Raw genomic sequence first — 17,817 nt, forward strand, 5'->3', positions numbered from 1 at the left:
TGCTAAACTCTGAAGTCGGGAGAGATCAGCATTCAGCGGCAAGTGGCTGCTAGAGTTGTGCTTGGCATGCCTGCTAGTGCACAAGTACCCTCAGCGATCTCAGGGGAAATTGTGGGCTTTGTGGACATCAATAAAAAAAGGGTTGGTTCCCAGCGTGGCAGACTGCCAGGGTCGTCCACCATGGAGAATGATGGGCACACACTCCAAGGTCGTAGTACGTCGTAATAATGGAACATGAATGATGAATCTCGCGCAGGATCTGCCGACTAGCGATCCCGAGTGCACCGTCGTCATCGCGCCTCGATAGTCACGGACTCCTGGCTCTTGGGTTCTCGCCGTGAATTATCGTGGTGGACGACAATACGAGATGCTGCTGACGTATCGGGGTTGGTCTCACTCCCATCATCGTGCGGCTGATGAGTGATGACGCTGGCTGAACGAACGCTGGTGCAGGTTGCCAGGTTTGGTCGCACCCGGCTGAACGGCTCGGATCCAGAGAGCTAACAAGCGAGGATCATCATGCGAACCGTGCCCTTTTCCAAGGGGGTTCACCACTCCTCGCCAACGGTTCCATCGCGACCGACATCCAGCTGCGAACATGCGCCTCCATCTAGTACACTCATACTACTATGTACCCAGGGCAGAGCTGGCGATTGATGGACTGTAATACTCGTACGGGTACGGCTGGACCTACTAATCCCCTGCAAAGCGCACCCTGCGCGCTGGACGCTCAACCAGACTCGCCTCATCGCTGCGAGGGACCCTTGCTGTGTCCGTGCCTGTAGTACTCGTATTGTCCCCCGGACCACTCTGGTAATTCCTCTTGGCGCCATTTGCAGCCGTGGGGGATGCAGGGTCTCCCACAGAGCCATGCTTCTCCCTCGAAGGGCTGTCCAGAACGAGACCTTCGTCCGGATGCAATGTCCGTCCGAACCCTCTCCCAAATACATGGTGAGCTTCCTCGAAAGGTGCCATTTGCGTCGCGCCGTCGCCGTCGCACTCAGCAAGCGGTTCGACGCTCGTGTTCTTTATCCAGTTGTAGATGGGCCGCACATCGAGGATCGATTTGACTTGACGGTGCTCGGCCTGCGTCATGTGCTGCTTGCGCTCCAGGATCACCTCGTCGATGCTGTTCTTCAGCACCAGCGTCTCGACCGACACCGGCTTCTTCTGGCTGACGCGCCGGGCTCGTCCAATGGCCTGCGCCTCCACCTGCGGGTTGAGGACCGGGTTGATGAAGTAGATCCTCGAGGCCTCCCTCATGTCCAGACCAAATGCAGCCTGTGACAGGTCCATGAGCAGGACCCTGCATATCAAATGTCAGAACCCCGTCCGGAACACAGATCTCGTCGGTTACGACTCACCTAAACACGGGATTGTGATGAAACGTGTTGACATATTGCGCTCTTCTCTCCGCCGTCAACCCCTTGGCGTAGATGAGATGCTGGATTTGCAGCTTCACCGAAGTGTTAGCTCTTCAGTTGTATTGCACGTAAGACCGGGAAATCAACTCACCACATCGAGCATGCTGGCGAGATACCACGCGACGTTCTCATTCTCGTAGAAGACAATAATCTTCTCCTCATCCTGGTGCTTAACGAGCTGGTCCAAGAGATACGACATCTTGGCCGAGACAGTGGCCATAATCTTGGTCGGTTCTAGAGGGCCTGAAAAAGTATCTGCATTGATGAGGCTCGCAAGTGGTCTAATCCCGTTCACGCCGTGCGACCGAGACTTGTGCGCGCTATCGCCTCCCAGCTTCGTGTTGCCGGCCAATGTTTGCGACTGCTTCTCCTTGGGGACCTTGGTGTCTTGGGAAGGCTGGTCGTTGCGCAGCTTTTCCCTCTCCATCATCCCCTCTTGCACGAATCCGCCATTCAGGAGTGCGTTGAACCTCTCCGGCTCCCCAGCCGTGTTGTAGACGAGCTTTTGGAGAGCAAGGAGCAGGCTGGCCGAGGTACAAGTGGTGTTCCCCGTGCTCTCCTCGTCGCCCAGGGACCAGGCACGTCCCGCGCCCCCGGGGAAGTTCTCGACGCATACAGGCATCTCGTGGAACTGGTTGCTCAGGTTTCTCAACGAATTTCCCATGGCGACATGCCCGAGACGAATGGCTTCCCGTAGAAGGACTTCGTCCTCGGGACTAATCGGCACATGCTTCTTCTCCAAGAACTCCTCCGCCGTGGCGACTGATTTGGCAATCTCTTCCGACGTGAAGAACGATCCACCAAAGAAGCTCGACTGCTTCAGATTGTGCACGATCTGCAGCAAACTCCGGCGCTGCTTGGGGTGGAAGAAGTAGTCCATGTCCGTCCGCTGAGACTGCACCGAGTTGAATACAATCATCATGGAGAAGATGTTCATCGACAGGCGGTCCTGGTACGACCCGTCGAGCACCACGATCTTCTCGTCGACGGGTGGGAGCATCTCTCCTACCTCGTGCAGCTGATGGCGAAGTATGAGGGAATTGAGCGTCGTCTTTAAGCTGTCCCAGCGCCCGTGACCGCCCCGTTTGTGTCTGGGAAGCATCAAATAAGTATCCCAGTCCGCCGGCGTATCTCCCGTCTCTGACACTCGGTTCGCCCACGGCCGTACTTGCAGGAACAAGGCTGCCATGGAACCAATGCGCTCCAGATCCTTCTTCTCCATATCATTCGACGACTTGTAGGCCTCCATTGCCTCAGGTTGGACCTCGGGGGGAGCCTCCTGGACCCCCGTGTCCCTGCTTGCCTTGCTGCTGTCCACGCCAAACAGTCCATGGGACGGCGTCCCCGTCACAACCCAGCGGGAATCAAATGTCAGGCGGTCAAGTCCAATTAGCAGGTTGCTCCGCTTCCCCATCTTGGAGTTTCCCAGCTTGTGGCCCTCATCAATAATGCAGCGCTTAAAGTGCAGACTGGACAGAGGCTCCAGGCTGAGATCCCACGAATTTGTCACGAGCATTTCGAACCGGGACTGGGAGAACAAGATGATATCGCAGTCTAGGAGGGCTTTGTAAGGAGGAACATCATCCTTCTTGGTAATAACCAGCACATTCATATCTTCAGTGTGTTTCTGGATCTCCTGTCGCCACTGCGCCACCAAGTTGTTGGGGACAATGACTAGGGTTGCTGAGCTGAGGTATATCTTCTTGGGCGGGGGCTTTTCCTCGTAACTGATGTGACGGCCCCCACGACGCGGCTCCGGGGGTGGCACATAGTAGTATCCAGGGTTCCGCTCTATCGCTTTGATGCAGTGGCCAAACTCCCAGTTTTGGGAGCTGCTGGAGCCAAGGTGTGAGCGCCACGGCACAGCATATCGAGTCGCACACGATGCCGCCATGTCAAGAAGAGATCCTAGTCTCGGACGGGTCGGTGGTGGAGCATAGCCGTATAGTTCTGGAACCCTCCCGGGGATGTCTCTGGAGGCAAGAATGAGGGCAAGACAGATGATGGTTTTGCCTGAGCCCATCTCCTCTGCCAGTATGCCCCCGGATACCCCATCATAATGACGGGGCTCGGAAAAGACTATTCCGGACACGTTATCATAGTACCAGCTCTTCCCCTCTTGATCTTGGACTTGCTGAAGCCGCGGGTCCAGGACCTGGCCTGGTTGCACCTCCTTTTGCAGCATCAAGGCAGCTGATCGCCTCTGGTATGGGTATAGCTCGGTCTTGAGCCCGGGTAATTTGCCTTCCAACAGATTGTACATGATGTTCCGGGATACTGAATCAGACGCCTCCTCGGGAGTGGGATTTGGGGACGGGATGGTGTTGAATAATTGGAGAAGCGACACATTCTCGGAGCTCTCCGCAGCACTGAGCGGTACAGGGCCTTGATGATGTCCGTAACCGTCGGATAGGGAGGCCTTTCCATCCCATGCATCCTTGGAGTAGTCCAAGCCGGAGATGACCGCTTGCCTTGCCTTCCGGAGGATGCCATTCGTGCGGTCCACGGTTGCGCGTTGCACGTCGTCGGGGAGAAGATACACTCTCAACGTGGATTGGTCCTCCCCGGCGACCATATACTCCAGTTTGATCCATCGGGCTCGGAACAGACGTGAGTGAGGTCCCAGTTTGGGGCTCTTGAGAAGGAGCTGTTGCACATTGGCCGGGAGAGATGTATCATCAGTAGCCAACTCCCGAGGTGAGTCGTCTGGGAGGGCGAGCATCCGCCATCCACGCAGCTGTGGCAGGGTCCAGACCTCTGAGCTCAAGTTGCTATCGTCTCTACCGATGAGCAACGACCCCGCAGCAATGTATTTGGCTTGTAAAGGTGCCATCATGACTCGGGTTCGTGACCGTTAATGGCCTACAACGACCCAATGAGTCCGATCCGAGGTAACTGGCGTCTCAGCGAGCAGTAAGTATAAGATCAGGGGCCCTGGTGCGGAAATCCATGGCTTTTCCTCCTGGTGTGTCTGCACTGGCTGGGGTGAGTGTTTGGAGGATGGGTGTAAAGGTTTAAGTTTGGGGGAGCTGGCTGACATATGGCGGCGGCAGACAGATGTCCGTGAGGGCGGCTCATCATCGCACTGTCCCACCCACCAAGTGCCATACCAATATCACAGTGCATCGCACTGTACTCTCTTTCACGCATGTGCTTCAGCAGTGATGCGCTTGTTCATCTTACGGAAACATTCGGTTATTTTCTACTTGCTTAACCATTTGATTGACTACTATTACTAGCGTCCCATCGCTCTAACAGCCCGACATTCCATTCTTTAAAAGATCGCTCCTTGGCCGGGAGGTATAGGTTACTCGACTCGAGAGTATCGTGAGCGGTCTCAATGACAGATGACGGGAGGCTGATGTCCTGAATATCCGAGGTGATGGAATCAGCAAGTTTGTTCCCACTCTCCGCATCGATGGTTTGCCACAGGATCTTCATGGCATTCCTCTTGCCCTCCACAAGCGACGAGGCATATGTGACATTGGGGTTCAGCACCCAGAGACGCAAGGCGCGCCGGGAATCGCCCGCTTGCGGTCTTGTGCCGGGCGAGATACTATGTGGGAGGATGACCGACTTGGATGAACCGGACCTCGAAATGGTTGCCGTTAGGGTCGCGGCCAAGCATTGCAAACTGCTCGGGGCAGGGCAAGGCGAGACCGTGCTGCACAACACCTGCCACTTGAACAGGGAGACGGAGCTGGCAAGTACGTTGTAAAGCCCGACTTCGGTGCTGCAAGACTTGCAGTAAACGTGGAGATACTTTGAAGTCTGCGACTCGTCCATGGCCAGCCTGCTCATGTCGAAGCCACTTTCCAGAGAACTGGACGAGAACTGGACCAGGTCAGCGGATGAGCAGCGACCAGATGGGGCGTTTCAAAGCATGTACGTGCCCCCACTAGACGAGGGCGGAATGTGCCTCCTTGAATCCAACAATAACAACAACAACAACCACTACTCTGGCTGCCGTCGTGAAATGAGGAGGCTGTCTTTTCAGTCTCACCACGGAGAAAACCCATTCTACAAGGGAAGGGTTTGTCTCTGTGGCTCGACTGCCTACGAAATCGCAGGAACGACAAGAAGAACGTTTGTCTTGGGGAGTTGTATCGATGACCATGTCATGGTATTAGGGCTTGGGGAGCCGACGAGGCCAACTTCTTTTTTCCCCGGCAATGAAAGAGACGTCACGCGGCCAAAACCACTGGGAGGCGATGCATTGATACTTACAGACAGCCCATTGCAGTCCGCTTCGGAGAACATGAATGAGGTGATATCGACGAATCCCACGCCTGACTTGGCAGATATGGCGTTGCTGGCGCCGTAACCCCGCTTGGTCAGATGCTCGTCGTCCGGCCGGTCGTGGCCGTGGCCCTCCTCGTCTCCATGGTCGTGGGGTTTGTGGCAGTGCCAGAATTCCATCATCTCAGCCCAATTCTCGCTTGGGAGGTCTTTCCAGGACGTGATAGCGCCCTCTTCGACAATAGCATGGTCGCATTTCCTGCAGCGGATAGCTGCTGCGGTCTGGATGTCCACGGCGTTCCAGGGCAACGCCTGGTTCTCGAGGGAGAACGATGACACTTTTGGCACCTGTGTGGACACGGGTATCCTCCAGCTCAACTGAGTAGATGGGTGCGTGGGGATGGGGAGGGATCCAGGTGCCGCTGCAGGCGCTGGCAGGGCCAGACTCTGCGTGTGGCCATGGTGATGGATGCGGATCGCGGTACCACCTTCGACAACCTGAGCCTTGGTTGCTGCGTCTGAAGCAGAGGCCAGGGTGGCGACGACAGAGACCTGTCTAATGTTTGATAGCAGCTCCGCGTATAACGTGATGCCAGAGCCGGGTGGCTGTGTTGCGGCCATGATGCCAAGACACGGTAGGGGCTCGCTGTCGATGAAGCTGCTCACGCGTTGAAGCTGTGATACATGTGTTGCTGTGGGGCTTTCTGATGGCTAAGCCAACGTCACGTGCTGTCGCACCCATACCATACTCCCAGCTAGGTACCTACCTAAGTACCTATGAAATGCGCTTTTCCAGCGACAAAGATAAAAACCAAGGCAGAAGGGCAGTAGATGCTGCGATATTAGATTTGGGGATACTTTACCGCAAGAATGGCTATCTACGACTCCATCTACTAAACCTGATTACTCGACTACTGACCTGATGGTGCTATGGATAAGTTCTGGGCTAGATAAGTGGCGTCTGGTGCGAAACGTTTGGGAGCTCAACCCACTGAGGCCACTAGCCTCCTCAGCGCTTTCACTCGCTATAAGCATCTGCCCAACAATCGCCGTCAAGCCAGCTCGATGGCCCCAACGTCCGACTCAACGTCATTGTGTCATCGTGACTTTCACAACATTCTCTTCGCCTCACATCGCCCATCATGTCGGGATTGCTATCGTACGTCCCCGTCGTAAACAGGCTCACAGGGTATCGCTCTCGCTCACGAGCAATCACCCTGCCTTCTGTTGAGATCCACCACGTCGAAACCAACCCAGATCGAAACGCCCGCTGCCTCAAGCATCTACTCAAGGCAAACCACGTCAACTACTCGGTCGTCTACCACAACCTGCAATATGACAACCACACTCCGCACATTCTCAGCTCCGCCTACCTCCTGGGCGCTAATGTCCACCAGCTCAATGCCATCTACGAGGCCGAAGCCAAGGTCCTCGAGCCCTGGAAGTCCTCCCCGGCCGAGGTTATTGATGCCGACTGGAGGGACTTCCTAGGCGACAAGCGCTATCAACGGGCCTTCGTTGATTACTTTGAGGACAAACTAGCCATGAATTTTGCATACGACTGGAAGACTGAGGTCTCGCACTTCATTTTTAGCGGCGAGCACCCGCTCTTCCATGGGCTGATCGGCGGCCGTACGTAAAATCTCACTCTTCTCGCTCACTTACAATATCAAAAAGGCTAACATGATTTACAGTTGGCCATCCACTCATCCACTTGGGATATGCCTATGAGGTCGACAGCAAGGACGTGGCCATGGAGGCCCTGACGCTCTCTGCTGTCCAGTACAATTTCTTCCACAAGTATCTGGACGATGCGTCCTACACTAGGCCATCCCCATTGGAGTCCGCTGCGCCGTTGGATCTTCTCATACAAATGTCAGACGACAAGAGGTTCGACAAACTCCCAAAGAACCCGGAGCTTGGCGACCTTGAATCTATCTTTGAAGAGCATGAGTCCCTCATCATGGAGTACTGGAATGGATGGAAGATCGACGACGACCCGGTTAAGCAGTTTGAGTTGTCTCAAGAGGCCGCAATCGCGCTTCTAGTCGCCACAGTCCGTCCTGGGACGCACGCATACAACTTCCTCATTGTCCACTTGCTAACCACCAGCCATGCGGTCCGCATCCTGTTGCCCTTCTTCCCGCCGGAGCATCACATTACTCTCGTCAGGGAGTGGTGGCTCTTGGTCATAGCCATCTTCATTGTGAAGGGGAGGCCCAAGCCAGACCCGGACAACATCGGCAAGGACCTCAAAGGGAAGCATTGGACATATGTTGAGCACGAGGCCCTCAACTCCCCGTGGGCAACTGATGCCCACTATGTCAAGGGTAAGTGGCGAAATCAACCCTCCATCCAGACAGACGCTCACCATTTGCCATAGCTATTCGTGCCATGAAGGAAGCTGCCAGGACATGGGGAGATGTCCAAGAGCGGTATCTGCATGCCGCGGTCACATTTGTCAACAATTTCAATGGATGGACTTTTTAAACCCTAGGCTTGTGGACATATTGCATTGCATGGGGAGACGGGCAGCGTGTGTTTGGGAGTTTAATATGGAGGTTGACTGGTATGATGACGACTCAAGAATGATATGACCTCGGATCGAGGCCTGTAAATACATTGGCCAACATTTCGAAATCCAAATGACAATCGACTATACCTACATTTAGTTCCTTCTATCGTACCTCCTAGTCAAAGTAATAATAGGCACCGTCTCGTTGGCGGCCACCAGAGTACAGTGTGTACAGGACGCCAATACGCACTCGACACCGTATTAGCTGAACCTGGACGTCAGCCTGTTTGTCGACGCGCGTGGTACATGCAGAACTTCATAGAGTCAACTCGACAACTCCAGTCATTGAAACCTCACAGAACGCCCTAGCATCTGTCAATAACGAGCCCGTATGGAAACCACAACCTCACAGATGCTGCAGTCGCGCTGATGGCCCCGCCCGCGAAGCGTCGCAGGCGGAATGCCGTTGACGACTCCGACGAAGACGAAGCCCCACGAGCCACCAACACCCTCGCCAACTTCCTCGTCTCCTCCCCGAGCTCGCCCTCCAAGACCCGACCCCCCACCGCGTCACCCAGCCCCTCGAAGCCCAGGCCGTCCAGCCGCAAGACCTCCTCTGCCGTCCCGTCCAATGGCCTGCCCCGCAGGTCCCAGGCCCAGAAGAACGGCACGAGCCCCAGCCCCAAGAAGTCGAGGGACTTCAGCCTCGGCGACGAGAGGGGCAAGTCGGCCGACCTCAAGACGCTCTTCTCCCAGCAGACCCAACGAGCCTCGCGGCCGGGACAGGGCAACGACAAGAGGAGCCCCGCGCTGGACGACCTGATCAGCGACCCCATATCGGAGGATGACGAGATATCCGAGCTCAAGGTGAGCTCGTCAAGCCTGGTCGGCCAGCACGCCAGGAAGAGGCTCCGAGACGCGGGCCAGGCGACGCAGGCTGCAGCCCCGACATCCAGCCAGCGATTCCTCAAGCCGCCGAAACCCACAGCGCCCCGGGGATTGGACGACGACCAGCGGCCGTGGTCGGAACGGTTCGGCCCCAGGAATCTCGACGAGCTGGTGGTGCACAAGCGGAAGGTTGCCGACGTCAGGAGATGGCTGGAGGATGTCACGGCCGGCCGGATGCGCCAGCGGGTGCTGATACTCAAGGGGCCCGCCGGCTCGGCCAAGACGACAACGCTGCGGCTGCTGGCAAACGACATGGGCTGCGAGGTGCTGGAGTGGAAGAATCCTACCAACAGCAACGTGGGGACTGGGTTCGTCTCATTCTCGGCAAAGTTCGACGAGTTCCTGGGACGAGGAGGCAAGTTCGGGGCCTTGGACATGGATGATGTCCCATCATCAACTCCCACTAGCAGTCTACACGGCAGCTCTCACGGCCATTCGAAGCGTTTGATGCTGATTGAGGAGTTTCCCAATACATTTTCGCGATCTTCATCGGCCTTGACATCGTTCCGCAACTCTGTTCTTTCCTACCTGTCCACACATGTCCCTTCTCTCACGCTACACTCGCACAAATCAAACAAGGAGCCCATAAAGCCGATCGTCATGATCATATCCGAGACGCTTTTGACAACCACATCTGCTTCCGCCGATAGCTTCACCGCGCACCGGTTGCTTGGACCAGAGATTCTACGTCATCCGGGAGTGGGCGTGATCGAATTCAATGCTGTTGCCCCAACGCTGTTAGCAAAGGCACTTGACTTGGTCGTCCAGAAGGAAGCTCGGAAGTCTGGCAGAAGGAGAACACCCGGCCCCCTCGTCCTACAGCGCCTAGGAGAGATAGGGGATATTCGCAACGCCATCTCGTCGCTCGAGTTTCTCTGCCTGAAAGGCGACCAGGAATCAGACTGGGGTGCCACGGTGGCATTGGCCAAGGGGAAGAAGAGCACGCGGGCCGGAATCGGCCTCACAAAGGGCGAGACGGACAGTCTGGAACTCATCTCTCAACGTGAGGCGAGTCTTGGTATCTTCCATGCCGTCGGCAAAGTGGTATACAACAAACGCGACGAGGCCCCCTCTAATGATTTTGTCGAGAACCTGCCTCCGTATCTGTCGCACCTCTCCCGATCAAAGCCTTCCCAAGTCTCGGTGGACTCTCTCATTGATGAGACGGGCACCGACACGCATACATTCATCTCGGCCCTCCACGAGAACTACGCACCGTCGTGCGAGAGCACAGGCCCAATGGACCTCTCCACCCCGATGGACTACCTCAACGACTGCATTGAGTCGTTATCACAGAGCGACCTGCTCTGCCCTTCGAGAGACGTCTTCTTCGGCGGCCGCGGCGGGTTCACGGGCAGTGATTCGGGCAGCCACCTTCTCCGCCAGGACGAGATCACCTTCCACGTCGCCGTGCGCGGCATGCTCTTCGCGCTCCCCAACCCCGTCCAGCGGAAGAAGGCGACGGGCGCCCGAGGCACCGACGCGTTCAAGATGTTCTACCCGCAGAGCCTCAAGCTCTGGCGCGCCAAGGAGGAGATCGAGGGCCTGGTGGACATGTGGTCGTCGAAGCTGCTCAAGGGGGAAGGAGGCGGCGCGCCGACAAAGAACCTCACGGACGGGGCCACCACTTTCCGCAGGCCCCAGCAGTCGTCCTCCAGCGACTTGTCGTGGATGCAGCGCCAGCAGCAGCACAACCGACAGGCAGCAGCGGCCAAGAACACGGACACCCTCGACAAGGATGACGAGCCCGCGCCGCTCCTCTCCCTCGGCAGCGCCGCGCGGAGTGAGATGCTGCTCGAGCGGCTCCCGTACATGGCGCACATTGCCCGCGGCCGCGGGAAGCCGGTCGTCCGGCCGCGCGACCTCGAGAAGCTCGTCTCGTTCAAAGGAGTCGCCGGCCCGAACGACGAGCCGGACGACGACGAAGATGCAGCACCGGACCAAGACTGGGCAACGGACAAGCCCTCTGAAGAGGCGAGTCCCCGGAAGAGGAGCGCGGGCGTCAAGGCCGGCAACATGTCGGGCATGCTGGCGCAGAAGCTCGTGCTGAGCGATGATGATATCGAGGACTGATATGCGGGAAGGGCCAGGGGGGTTATCATGCTAATGGACTGTACTACTAGCGGCAAGCCAGATTTACTCTTTGTTTGAACTGGGAGTTGGCGTTGAGGTTGGGGAAACATATGGAACTAGGACACATGGCTTCGCTCACATCTCTTGACAGGAGAAAAGAAAAAACAGAAGGGCAATTCTTGCTACACGGGCTTTGTTTGTCACGTTGAGGTGATGGCAGACTCGCAACGAAATACTAAGTCTATCAGAGAGTTACGCCTACATCGGATTGCCCCCATTGAGCACAACCACTTTTTCTGATTGTCTCTCTCACAATCCTGTTTTTTTTTATCCCATCCATTCCCACTGAAATGACCCCTAAAAAAACTCCTAAGCGTTGGATGCTCATTCGACGCCATCTAGTGGTGGAAGAGGCGGATGTTCTGCTCCACAAAGGTGATGCCCAGCTTCTCGGCGGTGTCGAAGACGGCACCGTCGTTCTGGCTGCCGCCGGGGGCGGCAATGTACTTGACGCCGGAGCGGGCCGCGCGGAAGACATTGTCAATGAAGGGGAACTGCGGGTAATAAGTCAGCAAGAGGGAAATCAAGCGGTTCGGGCACGAGTAGACTTACGAAAGCATCGCTGGAGACGGCAACGTCCTTGAGCTGCTTCATCCAGGCGTCGCGCTCCTCCTCAGTAAAGGCAGGAGGGACCTCCTCAAAGACGCCCTCAAAGGCCTCGCGCTCGGGCCCATCCTTAGGGAGCTGGCCGCTGACGAGCAGATCGATGGCGTTGCTCTTGTCGGGGCGCTTGGTGCCCTTCTTCCACTTAATGCCGAGGACGCGGGGGTGGAAGCGCATCCACCAGTTGTCGGCCTTGTCGCCGGCGAGGCGGGTGCAGTGAATGCGGGACTGCTGGCCGGCGCCGAGGCCGATGACCTGGCCGTTGAAGGCGTAGCAGACCGAGTTGCTCTGGGTGTACTTGAGGGTGATGGTGGCGACGGTGAGGTCGCGAGCGGCGCTCTCGGGGAGGGGAGCAGAGTCCTTGGGGGTGATGATGTTCTTGAAGGACTTGGGGCTGACCTGGAAGTCGTTGCGGTGCTGCTGGAGGTTGATGCCGTACACGGTGCGCGTCTCGGTAGGGGCCGGGTTGTACTCGGGGTCCATCTGGAGGACGAGGTAGCGGCCACCCTTCTTCTTCTTGAGGATCTCGAGGGCGGCATCCTCGTATCCGGGGGCAATGACACCGTCAGAGACCTCCTTGGAGATGATGCTGGCGGTGGGCACATCGACAATGTCGCTCAGGGCAATGACATCGCCGAAGCTGCTCATGCGGTCGGCACCACGGGCGCGGGCGTAGGCCTGGGCCAGGGCGGAGGTCTCGATGCCCTCAATGTCGTTGACAAAGTAGACCTTGCGCTCGTCCTCGGTCAGGGGAGTGCCGATGGCAGCGCCGGCGGGGGACACGTGCTTGAAGCTGGCGGCGGCAGGCAGGCCGAGGGCCTGGTGCAGCTCCTTGACGAGGGGCCAGGCATTGAGGGCGTCGAGCAGGTTGATGTAGCCGGGGGAGCCGCACAGGACCTTGAAGGGCAGCTGGCCGTCGGTGGTGTAGGCGGCGGCGGGCTTCTGGTGGGGGTTGGCGCCGTAGCGCAGAGCCATGTACTGGTCACCGCCCGAAGCATACTCCTTGCGGAAGAAATCGGAGATGGCCGAATCGTAGTCGGCGGTGTGCTCAAAGGCCTTGAGGGCATAGCGGTTACGGCTCTTCTCGGTGATCTCACCCTTCTCGAGGTCGCTGAGGAAGGCAGCATAATCGTTGGGGTCGCTGAGGATGGTGACGCGCTTGTGGTTCTTTGCGGCGGCGCGGATGAGGGTGACACCACCAATGTCGATCTCCTCGACGGCCTCGGGGACGCTCACGTTGGGCTTGGCAACGGTGTCCTTGAAGGGGTAGAGGTTGCAGATGACGTAGTCGACCTTGTTGATGTTCTGCTCGGCCAGGTCCTTCTCGTCCGAGGCCAGGTTACGGGCGAGGATACCGGCGTGTACAGCGGGATGGAGGGTCTTGACACGGCCGGCCAGCATCTCGGGGGCCTTGGTGATGGCGGAGACATCCCTAATCTCCAATTAGCTCTCCGTCCCTATAATTGATGGCTACAGGCCGAGGAGGAAGGCCGTAACGGACTCGACAGGGAAGCCCGACTCGCGGATCATGCGAGCGGTGCCTCCAGAGGCCAGAATGCGGACATTCTGCTGGACGAGGCCCTTGGCCAGGTCGAGCAGGCCAGTCTTGTCATAGACGGAGACAATGGCAATCTTCTGATCGGAAGGCATGATGGGCGATTTAGCTCTGGTCGATGTCGTCGATGCCGTCGATGCCGTCTTGCCTCGTGCAGAGATGAGATCTGGTGGGAGGGTTGACGAGCTTGAGGTGCTGCCGTCGAAAAAAGTTTGGCGGGGTAGCCGTAGCTTGGGTGGGAGGTGGTGGGGTAATGGCGACGCGATGGCAGCGATACCGGCACAAACCCCAGTAGAAACGGAAGCGGAAGCGGACAGCTGCTTTCTTGTCCAACTTCACCAAGGGAGGAGAGGTCTAGGGAGGAGGGAAAAGTGATGGGAACTAGATTAAAGAAACTGATTCCAGTACTAGAAACAGAAGCAGAAGCGGATAGCTGCTTCCTTATCTAACTTTACTTAAGGTAGGAGAGCTATAGACGGGAGGAAAAAGTAATAGGAATTAATTTAAAGAGAGTGATTTTAGTAGTAGAAACAGAAGCGGAAGCGGATGGCTGCTTTCTTATCTAACTTTACTAAGGTAGGAGAGGTATAGACGGGAGGAAAAAGTGATAGGAATTAAATTAAAGAGAGTGATTTCAGAAAGTGAGAATGGAGTCGCCGTCGAGGGGACTTTTATAAGTATCTGCTTACCTTGTTGTCTCAACAAGGTGATGTTCGTACTTGCCATGGCGGGATGGGGCTGACGCCAGGCTTTTTGTTGGTATTCATGGATGGACATCGCACCTACAGGCTACACCTATGCTATGCACTGGGGGGGCACCTTGTTGGCAGGCGGCCAGTGACGAAATGGCGATCCGTAACAGACTGCTGTCGGCGAGCGCACCATAGATCAAGGACCAATTCCACCGTGGGTGCGAGATCCTAGATACTGAGGTTCATAGTGTTGCGTATCTGGTAAGGTAGGCCACAGTTCACTGATGCTTAGCTCCAGGGCTGTTAGCTCCCCAAGCTCCAGTGCAGGCCCGTGTTGTTAAGGCCATCTCATTCATTCCATTCCGTGTTAGCGCCCCGTGTCTGGCCAGTATCGCATCTCAGGAATGACGCCACAGTCAACCAGCCACCTGCGGGCACCTACCTTGACTTACGTACCGCAGGACAGGCAACAGGCAGCCTGCTCTTACTTATTATCACCTTATTAGGTACCTACAGCTTTTTAAGTCTCAGCCAAGCAAGTTGCCCTTCTCATCGCCGTGTCCCTCCCCGCTTGAGGTACCAGGTAGAGTTGCAGGCGACGTGCTTCAGTTACTATTAGTAGGTACCATTAGTATACTGTACTTGGTAGTCGCGCGTACCCGACCGTCATGGCGCGCCGCCCGTTAAACATCCTCTGCTTCGGCGACTCGCTCACGTCTGGGTACTACTGCTACGGCGCGGGCGAGCACCCGTACTCTATCCGCCTCGAGGATCGTCTTTGCGCTGCCATGAGGGGGACCAAGGTCCAGGTCTTCACAAATGGCGATCCAGGTGCCCTCGTGTCTGACAGGTGGTTCAAGACTCGCCTGCAAGTTGAGTGTACGTTGAGTCCCACCGCCCATCATATTTCATCAGGACTCACTGGTATATGATTATGTCGATTTACTAACTTGTCGACTAGTGGAAAAGCGTCAGTACGACTGGGTCATCATCCTTGGGGGTACAAAGTATGTGTGCCCGGGGAAGCTCCAAAAACTGTGAGCCATGATTAACCCCAGTGATCAGTGACATCGCAAGCATGATCTCGGCCGACGAGACCTTTGAGGCTCTCCAGGAGCTGTGGGAGATCGCCCTTGCCAAGGGCAGCAAAGTCCTCGCCCTCAGCGTACCCGAATGTGCTGCCCAGATCGGCTGGCTCAACGCTGCCAGGGACGACCTCAACCAACACATCCTCACGTATAAGGCACCCAACGTGTGAGTTGTTGCCACCAACCCCCTTTCCCCGTTACACTCCCAACTGAGGTCTCCCTGTCATTTAGACATACTTTTGATCTGAAGGCGCGTATTCCCTATCACGCCCTCACAGAAGATGAGCAGTCCGACCGCTGGGATGACGGTCTCCATCTTACGCCTGAGGGTTACAACTGGATGGGCAACCACATTGCCGACGCTCTGCTCCCCTTGCTGCAGCAGGATGGCCAGCCAGCCAGGGCAAGGTCACACACTACCAGGAAGTCAACAGTTAGCCCTGATGACCATCTGGTCTTTGACGAGGAAAGCGAAAACTCCAAGGATATCAGCCAGGGATACGTGGTGATCAGGAAACGGGATCTGCACTGAGGAAATGCCAACTGATTGTATAGCCATGGCCAGGCTTCTTTGTTCGCTCTCTCGCTTAAATGCCCTCTAATAGATACCCCTGAACGCCTTTTCGTATCCCTGACGCCGTTTTCATAGGTCACGTTAGTCTGGCTAGCCGGCCAGGTGTGCTTCCACAAACACCTGCTCTGGTGTTAGCAATCTTGTAACCCAGCACCCCCAGGGTGACCCGTCCCATTCCGACTTACCGGAAACTTTTCATGCAGGGCAGTAGTGATGTTTTCGACCTCTTCTGCGAGGCTCTCCACGTTGGCGTCCCACCTCCGGATCTCCTTGCCAACGAGGACCTCTGCTCGTCCACTGCCCTTTTTGCCCGAGGCCTCCCCACCTTCAAAGTGGATGGTGCCGTCCAGCTGGTCGATCCGGCCCACCAGGCGACCCTGCTCAATCATGCGGGCCGTCGTGTCCTCCGCCTTGTCGGCGTCCAGCCCCAGAAGCGACCCCAGGTCGTCGAATTTGATGTTGCTGTACAGCTTCGACGCCCCGAGGAGGTTGTGCTCGACCACGGCCTTGGCCAGGACAGTGGAGCCGTCCGCGGTGGTGGCCAGCTGGTGCGGCTGCAGGCCCTCGGCGAACTTGTCGACCTCGTCGGGCGACAGGAGGCGGTCGAGGAAGATCTTCTCGAGGATGCCAAACTCGGGCAGCTGGGGGGAGCGCTCGTCCTTGTGCAGGCGGCCGAGGGTGCGGCTGCGCTGGGGCCCCGCGGGGGCTAGGATGGCGCACTTGGCGGCCATGCTGAGGGTGTGCAGGCGCTCCTCCTCGGCGATGGCGAGGGAGAAGCTGATTTCGTGGTACTTGTTGGCGGCGGACAGGAAGTCGCGCTTGGCGTCCTGGATGCGCGCCTGGGACAGGTTGAAGTGGAGGGCTAGGTCCTGGTCCTGGACCTGGTGCATGATGTTCTTGAGCTTGTTGATGTAGACCTCGGCGGCGGTGCTGTCGTCGACCTCGAGGTAGTTGCGGACGATACGGATCCATATCTCGGCACGCTGCTTGACCGTGACCTGGCGCTGGGACGTGTCGAGGGGGATCTCGGCGAGGGCCTTGGCGGCGTCGACAAAGTCTTCGTTGCTCTCGTGGGCGGTGGCGATGAGCTCGCGGATGGTGGCGACGGCGTCGGGGAAGCTCGAGGGTTGGGCGGCGAGGAGGGCGAGGGTGCGAGTGCCGACGTCGATCCACAGGTCGTCATTCTTGAGCTCCTTGACGGTCGTGACAAAGGTGTTGAGGAGGGACCTGGTGGCAACGACGCCGAGGGAGCGGCCGAAGAAGGACGTGGCAATGGCGATGAGGTCGTCGGCGGCAGTCGACGGGGAAGACAGGTCCTTGATCTTGGCGAGGATGACCTCGTAGGCTGGACCTGGATCGCCGCCTGCCTGCCCTTCGACGCTGGCAAGCGCCTCGGCGACCTTGGAGCACGGCGCCATGGTGACGGGCTGGCGGGATGCGGTCTGAGGTTCGAGGATGGTGGAGGTGCTGGCCGTCCGGTTGTGGGTAGAGGATGTTGAAATTGAAGGTGACGAGTGTCAGCCTCGCTCAGCAAGGCGACTGGTGACGCGTGAGGGGCAGAGCTTCCAGGTCCAGGGGAGAGCTCCCAGCTGTCGTGGTTGGTGGGGTTATCTGTATCCACTAGAGTTTATGAGGGGAGGGACTGAGACTCGTTTACAAAACCGCACCCGACTCCCTCACTCGACCTGTCAGGACTGGATACACGGAGGAGAGTGAAGAGGTATAACAAGGTAGGTTATCGGCAATGTAGCAGCGATATTGCAGTTATATGGCATAAGGTGACTATATTAATCTCTGAAGAATATAAGGCCCTGACTTATAAGTCCCCATCATGTGGCCCCCTCCTTGACCCATTGCACGTGACTTCGTGCCTCTGACAGAATAGTAAGAGATCATCTTCTACGTCTTTTAGATATAAAAGTAGACAGTAGCATATATTAATACCATATATAAGATCAAAATGACATATCATGCTATAATAAGTAGATGAAAATCGTAGATTTATATTCTATGCATACTGCCTCTATCGCTGCCATATCTATTCAC

The 17,817-nt window shown here is 56.8% G+C and overlaps 6 protein-coding genes across 6 annotated transcripts; 2 read left to right on the forward strand and 4 right to left on the reverse strand.

Moving 5' to 3' along the window:
- Positions 1 to 693: 693 nt before the first annotated feature.
- Positions 694 to 4,257, reverse strand: ACO1O0_000624 (P-loop containing nucleoside triphosphate hydrolase protein; the record flags this gene model as incomplete). The annotated part of the gene is made up of 3 exons (XM_083190122.1): positions 694 to 1,306; positions 1,365 to 1,456; positions 1,516 to 4,257. The coding sequence occupies 3 exons, from the start codon at positions 4,255 to 4,257 to the stop codon at positions 694 to 696; spliced, it is 3,447 nt and encodes a 1,148-aa protein (XP_083053981.1).
- A 377-nt stretch (positions 4,258 to 4,634) lies between these two features.
- ACO1O0_000625 (HECT-like ubiquitin-conjugating enzyme-binding-domain-containing protein) lies at positions 4,635 to 6,284 on the reverse strand (the record flags this gene model as incomplete). The annotated part of the gene is made up of 2 exons (XM_083190123.1): positions 4,635 to 5,258; positions 5,652 to 6,284. 2 exons carry the CDS (start codon positions 6,282 to 6,284, stop codon positions 4,635 to 4,637), a joined length of 1,257 nt encoding a protein of 418 aa, XP_083053982.1.
- A 521-nt stretch (positions 6,285 to 6,805) lies between these two features.
- On the forward strand, positions 6,806 to 11,199 carry rad17 (questin oxidase family protein; the record flags this gene model as incomplete). The annotated part of the gene is made up of 3 exons (XM_083190124.1): positions 6,806 to 7,295; positions 7,358 to 7,993; positions 8,591 to 11,199. The coding sequence occupies 3 exons, from the start codon at positions 6,806 to 6,808 to the stop codon at positions 11,197 to 11,199; spliced, it is 3,735 nt and encodes a 1,244-aa protein (XP_083053983.1).
- A 398-nt stretch (positions 11,200 to 11,597) lies between these two features.
- ADE17 (cytidine deaminase-like protein) lies at positions 11,598 to 13,512 on the reverse strand (the record flags this gene model as incomplete). The annotated part of the gene is made up of 3 exons (XM_083190125.1): positions 11,598 to 11,753; positions 11,812 to 13,294; positions 13,337 to 13,512. The coding sequence occupies 3 exons, from the start codon at positions 13,510 to 13,512 to the stop codon at positions 11,598 to 11,600; spliced, it is 1,815 nt and encodes a 604-aa protein (XP_083053984.1).
- A 1,265-nt stretch (positions 13,513 to 14,777) lies between these two features.
- Positions 14,778 to 15,729, forward strand: ACO1O0_000628 (SGNH hydrolase-type esterase domain-containing protein; the record flags this gene model as incomplete). The annotated part of the gene is made up of 4 exons (XM_083190126.1): positions 14,778 to 14,988; positions 15,071 to 15,116; positions 15,175 to 15,363; positions 15,429 to 15,729. 4 exons carry the CDS (start codon positions 14,778 to 14,780, stop codon positions 15,727 to 15,729), a joined length of 747 nt encoding a protein of 248 aa, XP_083053985.1.
- A 132-nt stretch (positions 15,730 to 15,861) lies between these two features.
- ACO1O0_000629 (Tim17/Tim22/Tim23/Pmp24 family-domain-containing protein) lies at positions 15,862 to 17,189 on the reverse strand (the record flags this gene model as incomplete). The annotated part of the gene is made up of 2 exons (XM_083190127.1): positions 15,862 to 15,891; positions 15,957 to 17,189. 2 exons carry the CDS (start codon positions 17,187 to 17,189, stop codon positions 15,862 to 15,864), a joined length of 1,263 nt encoding a protein of 420 aa, XP_083053986.1.
- Between the last annotated feature and the right edge of the window lie 628 nt (positions 17,190 to 17,817).

Source organism: Amphichorda felina (assembly GCF_050947745.1).
Source record: "Amphichorda felina strain 45539 chromosome Unknown scaffold_1, whole genome shotgun sequence".
Classification (NCBI taxonomy): domain Eukaryota; kingdom Fungi; phylum Ascomycota; class Sordariomycetes; order Hypocreales; family Bionectriaceae; genus Amphichorda; species Amphichorda felina.